Raw genomic sequence first — 10,726 nt, 5'->3', positions numbered from 1 at the left:
GGCACTCCTGTGTCTGGAGAAAGCTGCAGGGTCTGAGGTCAGAAGAGGAGGTGGGATAGGGGGGTGCAGGGTAAAGTGCAGTGAGCAGATTTCTGGGAGAGGGGTATAGGAGAGTGTTCCCCAGAGGAGAACGGGATCTGGGGAAGGGCATAGGACCAGGAGACAGCAGCAGAGACTTGGGCGGGGCACAGGGTCCTGGTGATTTGGAAAGGACCTGGGAGGGAGGTGGGGAGGGCGATGTGATCCAGGAACAGCCTGCAGAGGGCAGGGGGTCCTGGGGAGGGGCTTGGGGCTTGGGGCAGGAGCGCAGGGTGAGAGACAGGGCTTGGCATTGGGACAACTGACCGGATCCAGGGAAGGACTTGGGTCTAGAGAAGCAGTAACGTATCCAAGCACGGCACACACAGAGCGTGGGGAGGGACGTGGAATTGGGACAGGGGTTGAGGACCCAGGAAAGGAATAAACAGAGTCCAGAGTAGAAGTTCGGGGTCCTGGGGAGGGACTCAGATTCCTGAGGAGCACGAGGAGCATTCCTAAGGTCGCAGGTGTAGGACCTTAGGGGACTGAGTCAGCCCTTCACCTGCTTCAGATGTAGTCCTTGTCCACTTCCCGGCAAATGTACCACAGGATCACATAGAGGATGAGCAGGATCATGAAGAGGAACAGAGCCACGAATATGGCCTTGGTCATGGGGGAGACCAGGTCTTGCATGGTCCGGCCAAGGGGGTGCCGTGTGGCCCTGAAGGGGGGACCAGGACCAGAGCAGCACCAGCTACCACCTGCACCTGCACAGACAAGGAGCCCTGGCGGGGAGGAAACTTGCCCAGCCACGTTCCTGGCAGCAGCAGCGCCTGCGCAGCGCCCCAAGGCCCTGGGCCAAAGGCTTGGCCAGCGTAGGTTAGCGCACAGAACCCTGGCAGCGACCCTTTGTTGGGGGTGGGCCAGTCCGAATTAAAGGAGCTAAGGGCTGAAAGAGGACTGGCAGGCACTGGCGGGGCACCTCCAGAGTGGGCCAGGCATCTCCTTGAGGACCCGAGGCTGCGAAGAAGGGTAGGGTGTCCCCTGTTTACCCCAGAGTGTCCCTAAAGGACGATCCCCCTCCTCTCTCCAGCACTTCGGGTACAAACCTATCAGGGAGGTCGCAAGCTAGCCCCACCCCGACGTCCACACCCTGCCCACTTTGCACACACATCCTTCCTGCAATCCTGTGCTGTTCCCTGCTCTTTGTAACCATCCCTCAGGTGGATCCTTAAGCAGGAAGGAGGGGCCAAATGTGTCGGGGGCAAGGGGTGGGGATCTTGGTCAAATCCCAAGCCTTGAGGAGTGGGGGGACCACCATGGTGCATCCAGAATCCTCCTGGAGGAAGACTAAGGCTGCTTTATCTCGACTACACCTCCCTCTTCTCTGGAAGGACATGAAGTTGCTTATTCTGGGGTCAGATGTCATAGGTCTGAAGTCTTTCCTCTGCTCCGTTGTCCACCTGTGGTTCTTTTTTTTTTTTTTATGATAGTCACAGAGAGAGAGAGAGAGGCAGAGACACAGGCGGAGGAAGAAGCAGGCTCCATGCACCGGGAGCCCGATGTGGGATTCGATCCCGGGTCTCCAGGATCGCGCCCTGGGCCAAAGGCAGGCGCCAAACCGCTGCACCACCCAGGGATCCCATCCACCTGTGGTTCTGACCAGTAAGTAGCATGTGCCTCACTTGAGGTCCAGTTGGAAGCAGGATGTCAGGCCCAGCTCAGCCCCTGGAAGCAAGACTCTGCATAGCAGCAAGGTTCCCTGGGGACTCCAGGGCTCCTTACCACACAATTCCGGTGGCTTGGTGGTGCTTTGGGCCTCTGCCTTCTGTTGCTTGTGACGTGCTGAATATAGGGGCCTTGCGTCTTCAATGGTCAGGAGTCATCAGGCAGGATATCTTGCGTGGAGACTTTGTAGAAAGTCCCATTACTGAGCCCGTGCTAGAAGCCAGAGTTTCTCTGTCCCTTCTGAGCACGATTCCCTCCGCTCTTCAGGAGAAACTTTTTCAGGGCTGAATAACAAATACCAGCTTACAGCCAAAAGGGAATGAACCTTTCTATTCCCCCCTCCACCCCCTTCCTGAAAGCTCTGTTCTTGGTTTCTCCTGCTCTCCAGGTGCTTTCTCGGGTGGAGACAGGCAAATAAATAATATGTGACTTCTGTACTCTGCATACTTGATCTAGCCTAGTGTAGCAGGTGGGGGATGTGGCATTTTACAAATGGAAACGTCAGAAACAGGAGCATCAGATTTGAGGATATGAGCTGCACAGGCCAGATCCCCTGTCGCTCCCACAGCTGCCAACCTGAGAGGTAGCAGTGACTGTGGGGAGAGCATTGCCGTCGGAAGGGCCAAGACCACTGTCGCTTTTGGGATGTCGGATGCGATCTCGCTGTTGCGAGAGTGGATGTCTCCGAACAGGGCGAGCTCAGTTCAAGCAGGGGTTATTTTTCCTTGGTCTCTGCTGTCATATTCCTTGATTCCTCGCTGCTTTCCTGAGTCAGTTTACCTTGATTTTCTGGACTGAATCTTTTCCTACTTAGATACCCACTGCCCTTCCGCTGCATCAGGCCAGTCCAGGGACAATCCACTTTGTTAGATATTAAGTGACCACTGTGTACAGGGAACCAAGAGGGTGTGAAAAGTGGCGATTGCTAACACAGAATGTACGATTCAAGTCTAGTGGAGTCCAAAGAAAAGCACGTGAACGCCTAGGGCAGAGGCACCCCAAAAGAGGTGTGCAGATGAGAGGTGGAAGGGTGAAATTGGATCTCTGTGGCAGAACAGGGGAATGCTCCATGGAAGAGGTAGCATAGGAGACAGAGGGGGAAGGTCATCGCAGGTGGAAAAAATGTAAGTGCAAAGGGCCGTCCTATTTGGAAGTGGTGATGGGGCCCTCTGTGGCCAGGACCTAGGGTGCATGGGATAGAGCATGGCCAAAGGATCACAGGAGTGCCATCCTGGAGGGGGCCGAGTGGGATATACACATGAAGGAAGGTGTTCAACTGTGGCAGAAACATTGAGCCAGCGGCGGCCAAGTGTTGTCAGTGCTTCTAATGTTTGAGAGAGCTCAAGCTGTCATTCCAGACTTTGATGTGGCATCTCCCAATTTTAAATGCTGGTGATCATTGTGGAAATGATAAGGCATCCAGTCTTTGTCTCCCACACTGGCATGCCCCTTCCCTGTTTCCCTACATGGGACTCCCTCTGCTTTTCCTTGCGCTCCACATCCGGGTGCCATGTGGTGCCCAACAGAGGTGGCATTTGTGGGTAACAGGTGGTAGATGGGAAGGAGTGGATGGAGGAACACCTGGGTGGCTCGGTGGTTGAGCATCTGCCTTCGGCTCAGGGCGGGATCCTGGGGTCCTGGGATCGAGACCTGCACAGGGCTCCCTGCAGGAAACCTGCTTCTCCCTCTTCCTGTGTCTCTGCCTCCCTCTGTGAGTGCCTCTCAGGAATACAGAAATAAAGTGTCTAAAAAAATATTCCATTTGTATATACCACATTCTATACTGTGTTTTAAAAAGATTTTATTTTTATTTGGGAGAGAGATAGTTCATGAGTAAGAATGGAAGGGGCGGTGGGAGATCAGGGAGCCCGACGGGGGGCTCAATCCCGGGACCCTGGAATCATGATCTGAGCTGAAGGTAGTCGCTTAACCAACTAAGCCTGCCAGGTGCCCCTGTATTTTCTTTATCCATTGACCCACTGAGGGACACTTAGGTTGTTTCTGTGTCTTGGCTATTGTGAAAAAAATGATTCTATGAACATCGGCGGGGTGTGCACATATCTTGTCAACACAGTGTTTTCATTTCCTTTGGATATATTCCCTACAATGGAGTTTCTGGGTGGTACGGGAGTTGTACTCTTTCTAAAAGTTTGAATGGCTAGAAATCTGGGAATTGAGAGGCCATGAACCTTTGACTTCGTGATTTGCTTTTGTTGACTTGGTCTAGAACTTTTCTGGTTTTGTAAATCAAGTGACAATTTACTGGGCTTTCTATCTATTTCACTTGTCAGAACAGCATGATCAACTAGCCAGCACATAGATCTGCACATGTCAGACTATTCTGATAGCTGCCTTGGCACTGATGTCCTGTACCGTAACCACACTCACCTGGCCTTTGGCAATTGGGGGCTGCCCCTTGGCCCCTGCCACCAGAGGATTCCTTTGAATTCAGGTTTCCCAATTCAGTGACTGCACTTTCCATCTTAAAGTCTGGGCTGTGGAGAAGAACAATCACAGAGCCCTTCAAGGATGCTGGCGTTCCCCCCACAAATTTATCTCTCACAGCTGTGGTGAAGGGCATGTCCATTGCACCTTCGCAGTGTGTGGATAGGTCCTAGATGACAATCCCCCTGAGGCTTTGTGTCCCTGCTTCCATATTAAACCAAGGCAGTCCTGGCATTTCCAACCCACTCATTATAGGCCACCTTTCGGTCCAGGTTTCAGCCCACGAACTATTAGAACTTTCTAACTACCGAAGCTGCAATATTAAATGCAGTCGATTTCTCCTCCAGTTAATTAATTTCTATTCCTCGATTGTTGAATATTTTAATCCTGACTGGTGTTGGATTTTCTAAAGGGCTTCTTCAGCTTTTTTTTTTTGCATGGGCATTTTTTTTATTTTTTTAATAAATTTATTTTTTATTGGTGTTCAATTTACCAACATACAAGATGATCATGTGTCTTCCCTCCTTCATTCTGTGGATATACCCTATTTGATTGCTTTTCATGTGTTGAAACAATCCTGCTGGTAGTCAGCAAAGGGGAAATTTAAGTGGGCTCAGTTTTCACTGTAGCCCCAAGCTAGAAGCTCCAGGTTCCTTAAAGTGGTCCCGCCTCTGACTCATAGGCCTGAGGGAGTCAAGGTAGGGAGGGTTATAAGGCTCCAGGTAGACAGGGATAAATCCTATTCAATTATGATGTAAAATCCTTTTTATATGCTACCATATTCAGTTAGAGAGGATTTTGTAGTGGATATTTGCATTTATACTCATAAGAGATATTGATCTATGCTTTATTTCTCTGTGATACCTATTTCTGGGTTAGTTTTTAGGGTAGTTCCGGCATCATAGAATGAGTTAGGGAAGTGCTCTCTTTTCATCTTTCTGTAAACACTTCATGGGATTCACCAGTGAAGCCATCTGGATTGAAGCTTTTCTCTGGTGGAAGTGTTTGGTTTCCAATTCAATGTCTTGTGTTGTAGGTCCATTCAGATTTTCTACTTCTTTTTGAGCTAGTTTTTCTACTTTGTATCTTGGACACTTGTTCTAGTAATGTGTCCACTTTTTCATCCTAATTTCTTGGCATGCTGTTTCTAGACTCTCTTATCCTTCTTTTCTAGTGAGGTCATTAGTAATGTCTCTCTTTCTTCCCTGATTCTGATCATTTTGGCTGTTTTCTCATTGCTTTCATGGAAGAGGGATATTAGGAGATTCTTGTTTTAATATTTTGCTGCTGTCACTGCTTGTGTAATTGCGTATGTGGCTGTTAAATGCATTTGGCTAGCCCTCTCATCATCGTTGGTAACTCACATTAGGAAACTGATTGCAGGGATCCCTGGGTGGCGCAGCGGTTTGGCGCCTGCCTTTGGCCCAGGGCGCGATCCTGGAGACCCTGGATCGAATCCCACATCAGGTTCCCGGTGCATGGAGCCTGCCTTCTCCCTCTGCCTGTGTCTCTGCCTCTCTCTCTCTCTGTGACTATCATAAATAAATAAAAATTTAAAAAAAAAAAAAAGGAAACTGATTGCAGTGATATCCAATGAGAAACTGAACAAAATGAGCTCTCTGCACACGACTGTCTCAGACCACATAGGATTCAATGGCCGTGACGCTGGCACAGACTTCTTGCCCCACTGGGGGTAACTCAGAGCTCCCACAATTCCAGGAAAAGCTCGGGGTTAGTGAGCTAGGGTAGGTCTCAGGGTACCCCTCCCTGCCTTCCTGTGGGACAAGGGCCACTAGACACACTCCCTGAAGGCAGTGTGACACCAGGTGCCTCATGTCCTCACTGCTCACATGCAGGGTCTTGCAGGGAGCAGAGCTCAGCTGCTCTGAGGCCCTGAGGGAGCCGCCAGCAGGGCTCCCCTGGTCTCAGACAGGACCCTTCCCTCCCTTTCTTGAAGAACCAAGTGATTGCAGGAGCGCATATTGAAGTTATTTTGGAAAAATGGCACATGGCAAGGGTAGAAATGAAAAGTGAACAAGGTTTATTTTCTAATTTCCACACTCCACCACTTGCCTGTGGTACTCTTGGCCTTTCCAACAAATTCCAACACCGTTGCCCTCTGATTTCATCCAGTACCCAAACAAGAAGGGAAGGTCTACTAACTTGTATGCAGGACATGACAAAAATCTAACTCTTGAACTGGGGAAGTACGAACGCGAAGGGGTGCGTGTCACTCACCCACTGGGCTGGGGAAACCTTCTATCCCAAGGAACAAACATGGGGAGCTTCCTCAAAGGAACCAAGCTCCGGATGCCGGGGTCATCATACAGCCCAGGGACCCAGAGAGGCTCTTGGCCCTGCTTTCCTCCTACTTGCCCTGGCCCTTAACCCCTGAGAACGCCCAGGATACACCCAACAGGATAACACCCAACATGATAATACCAGGAGGAAGCACCCAAAGGCCTCCCTTCATGCTGGCCCCACAAAAGCCTGGAAAGGGACTGGCCACCCCTGGGGCTGTAGCCCCCTCTTCCTTATCTCAGAATCTTTTCTCACAGGATCAGGGAGGAACCCAAGTTGTTGCTACCGACCAGGAGCAGAAAGTCCATGACCTGCAACTTGTTGGTTTCCTCGTAGGCCCTGGGCCCCCACAGGAACTCGTTGCGGGCAGGGTCACTGCCCGCCACCTGCCGGCGCTCCAGGTAGCCTTCCTGCACCCAGACATTGGTGAGGTGGTCCCCGGGCTCCCCACAGACGATGTGCTCTTGGCCATCGTACACCCCCGTGAACCCCAGAGCCTCCCACACCTCCTCCTCGGGGACACATCCGTCCTGCAGGAGGATCAACCCCAGGACCAGCCCCAGGAGGCAGGTCTTGGGCAGGCCCCACTGATCGCTCAGCATCCCATCCCAGGTAAGGCCCAGGATGGGGTTGAGGACGTAGGAGTGCTCGCTGGGATCCACTTCAATCACGTCTAGGCCAAAGACCAGCCGCAAGCAGATGGACGCTTCGCTCACCATGGCGGGGAAGTCGTCCTGGTATTCTGTGGTGAAGACCTCCAGCATCTCTGCCTTGCTGGTGGGCTGCTTGTTGCGATACTTGAGGAGCAGGAATACCACCAGGGCAGCCGACTTCATGTGGAAACTGCCCTCTACCAAGGGCTCCTCATCTCCCGCCTCCCCAGGGCCACTGGGGCCAGGCGGCTCAGACTGGCCAAGGCCACCAGCTGCCCCACCACTGGGGGAGGGGCTGGCATTCTGAGAGCTCTGGGAAGCACTCAGGACCCCGGGAGACATAGAACCCAACTCTGGGGGTCCAAAGACCATGCCAGAGGTGGAAAAAGAAGCGGAAGACGACGATGATGATGAGGAGGAGGAGGACGAGGACGAGGACGAGGACGAGGAGGAGGACAAAAAGAGATGAGATAGGTGGTACGGGGGAGATGGGGTAGAGGGAGGAGGTGGAGCCTCCTCCTCCCCTTCCTCCTCCTCCTCAGCCCCAGACAGCTGGGCATCCACCAGGCCCTGGGCCTCCTCTAGGTCTTCTCCTTGCTTCCAAAGCTCGCTGCTATTCCTTAGGGGCATGGTGTCAGATTCGGGCTGAACCTAAAGACAGAGTTGGGAGAACTTGTCAGGGAGCAGCCTGGCCAAGATACCCCAAGGTGCCAGGGCTGACAGGGGGCTGTGCCGGGCTCCTCTGCAGAGGGCTCCCCTGTGTTGGGCTGGGAGACCCCCTGAAACCAGGGACGGAGAGAGCGTGCACCTCACCTTGACAAGTGGCTCTGGCCCGCGCCTCCTCAGCTCTGTGTACTGAGGGACCCCCGCCTCAGACCGAGGCCTCCACTGCCAGTTCTTGAAGTCCCTGAAGGAGGGAAGGAGGAGGGTCCTCAGGATTCAGACTGCCAGCCCAGCCCTGGGGCCCAGTGTGGACAGGAGGGTGGCTCGTCCTGTGGGAGGTCCTCAGCAGTCCAGGAGGGACAGTCTACCCCTGGGCCTCTCAAGAGCCTGCCCTGGCCCTGTCCTTCTCAGGCCAAATATCCCTGCAAGAACACAGGGCCCCCAGACTCCACAGGAGGAAACCAGGGGCCTAGCCCTGGCCACACCTGCCAAAGTCTCCAGGATTCCTCCTGGATCGTGCACAAGAGAAGGGCCAGCTCTGGCTTCCATCTGGGCTGGGATAGGGCGCCTCTGGGTCTTCTACTGGACCCCACGCACGACCTGGGAAGACTCCACGGGTAGCCCTGAGGCCACTCTCTTTGCACCTTCCTTTCAAGGGCCCCTGCTATGACCCCCCACCAGCCAAAGTCCAGAGAAAACAGTCGGTCCACCGGTTCCACCTCTTCTCAGGGGCGACACAAATGGCTGTGGTGGCCTGATCCCTAGGGATCCTGCTGTGGGAGGCATCCCCTCTTATCTCACCTAGACTGAAGTCAGTGCCTGGGCCAGGGCCAGGGCAGGGCACCCGCCTCCTCTGTTGACCTGAGTCCAGACCCTAAGGCCCAGGCCCTCCCCTCCCTTTACCCAGGGATCTGGAGAGGAGGAAGGGCTCCATGGGACAGGACGCACCCTGGGTTCCCTTCCCAGGGCTGCCAGGGAACGGCACCCAGGTTTTGGGGCAATCGCTTCCTGGGCTTGATGGCTGTCTTGGGGGCCACTCACCCCTTCAATGTGGGGTGGGCATGGTTCCTCACACAGAGTCTCGGCAGGCCCAGGACTCCTGGGCATCTATCCCCCAGGTGGGCCTCCTCCCACACTCTGATTGGGATCTCTCCCAGCAGGGTCTTCAACTCCCTGAGAACTGGGAGAGTTGCAGGAAGAGGCGCCCTGTTATGTCCTCTGTCCCCGTGCTCTCCTGTGTCCTTAGCCAGGTGGGTTACAGCCGCAAAGCCCCCCGGCCCAAGTCCCCCAGCAAGATCAGGAAGGGCGGGCCTGGAGACCGGCCCCTCTCTCCTGGGGCACAAATGCCCTCAGGCTCCCAGGAGGGTCCTCAGCATTATCTTGCCATTATCCTGACTTTCCTCCAGGCCCCCAAACTCCCATAGAGGACATGTGTCCCTCATACCAAGACCATACCAACTCCAGGCCAGCCCACCTTCCTGCCGCCCACCCGTCACAGGGACAAGTGAGCATGCCACTGAGGGCCAGCGCTCTCCCATCCTCCGTGGGCTGCCCACAGGGCAGGGTCCCACTCCACTGCACTGGCTTCTTTGCTCACAACACGGGTAGGGCCAGCCAGGCTGTCCCCAGGGTCCTCACCCTGACTCCCCCCAGGCGGTGTGTCATCCAAACACACCCTCTCCAACCACCCCCAAGACCCTACTCCTTTGAAGCACAAGCCCTCAGGCCCTAACATCCAGACATGGACATCAGGACGGCAGCATGGGCTCATCTTGCATGGGGGCCTCCTTCCTCCCTGGACTGCACGTGCTGGGGCCCAGGGTCCTTCAGTCCTCGCTGTGGTCCTCACCTTCAATCCCCTCAGGCCCCAGGTCAGCCCTGGGCAGGCTCCAACCCTGCTCCTTCCACCAAGCCCCCAGGCTCTAGGAGACTTGGCTGGCAAGCCAGGGAACGCCCCAGGTGGTCATCGGGCCCGGAGTGCTCCCAGGACCCAGTCTAGTCTGTGTCCCTAGGGCTCTAGTGCCCCTGTGGTCCTCGCCTTGGCTGCCAGCCACACGTGGGCGATTGTCCCTACCCCACCAGATCCCACCCCCGCCCACATCCTGGAGGCAGTGCTCCAGCCCAATGGCCACAGTGTGGGAGGCCACGAAGCACCAGCTGCCACGCAGCTCGGGATTTGTCCAACCCCCGGCAGCCTCCTGAGGCCGAAACAGGGGCAGGGTCGTGGTGCTGGGGTATCCTGGGGGACCAGCTCCCTCGGGGGTCTCAGTCCCTCAGGGGTCCTCGCCTCCAGCCCTAGCTGACCCCAGGCCCGTCGGGCAGGCTTCCAGAGGCCGGGCTGCTCACACCAAGGTCCTCCCCTCCGCCCAGACCCCACCAGGGACAGGGAGTGACCATCTTTCCATAAGGACCAGGACCCAGCCTGGGGGCTTCCCAGGGCTCAGAGAGGGGGCTGAGGTCAGAGGCGGGGGACAGGCTCCCTGGGCCCTTCTTCCCCACCCCTGCTGGCAGGGCTCCCTGGGTGCCTGGGCCTCTGCCTGGCTCCACTCGGCCTGCCTCCCGGGACTGACTGTGGACTGGGGTGCTGGATCCCTCCGTCCTCCATGGACATCCTTGCCAGGAACCCTACAGGACCTGGGCCCACCGTATGCCCCCTCGGGGAGGCCCTGCTCTGAACACCAGCCCCCTGGTCTCTCAGAGCCTGGATGCGGAAGTGGGGCCTCACCACGTGTTCCCATCCCCCCCACCACGACCTTCCCGGGACTAACTCTGGGCTGGGGTGCGGGGTCCCCCGGGCCTCTTCCCCATCCTCACCGGGAATCCCAGCAGCACCCGGGGCCCTCCCCTCTGCCCTCATGTCCTAGGCCCTGCTCCTGACGCCAGGGGCCCCCAGTGTCTCGGGAGACCGGGATATGGAA

At 55.5% G+C, this 10,726-nt stretch overlaps 1 protein-coding gene across 1 annotated transcript; it reads right to left on the bottom strand.

Annotated features, from left to right (window-relative positions):
* Positions 1-6,743: 6,743 nt before the first annotated feature.
* LOC121482713 (melanoma-associated antigen 10-like) lies at positions 6,744-7,517 on the bottom strand. The gene has a single exon (XM_041740520.1). It carries the CDS (start codon positions 7,515-7,517, stop codon positions 6,744-6,746), a length of 774 nt encoding a protein of 257 aa, XP_041596454.1.
* Positions 7,518-10,726: the final 3,209 nt, after the last annotated feature.

The sequence above is a fragment of the Vulpes lagopus genome, chromosome X (assembly GCF_018345385.1).
Source record: "Vulpes lagopus strain Blue_001 chromosome X, ASM1834538v1, whole genome shotgun sequence".
Classification (NCBI taxonomy): domain Eukaryota; kingdom Metazoa; phylum Chordata; class Mammalia; order Carnivora; family Canidae; genus Vulpes; species Vulpes lagopus.
Note: the sequence above shows the minus strand (reverse complement) of the source record. Positions and strands in the feature narration are given on the sequence as shown.

Coding starts and splice junctions, on each gene's coding strand:
- LOC121482713 (XM_041740520.1), bottom strand. CDS start 7,517: ATGGTCTTTGGACCCCCAGAGTTGGGTTCTATGTCTCCCGGGGTCCTG.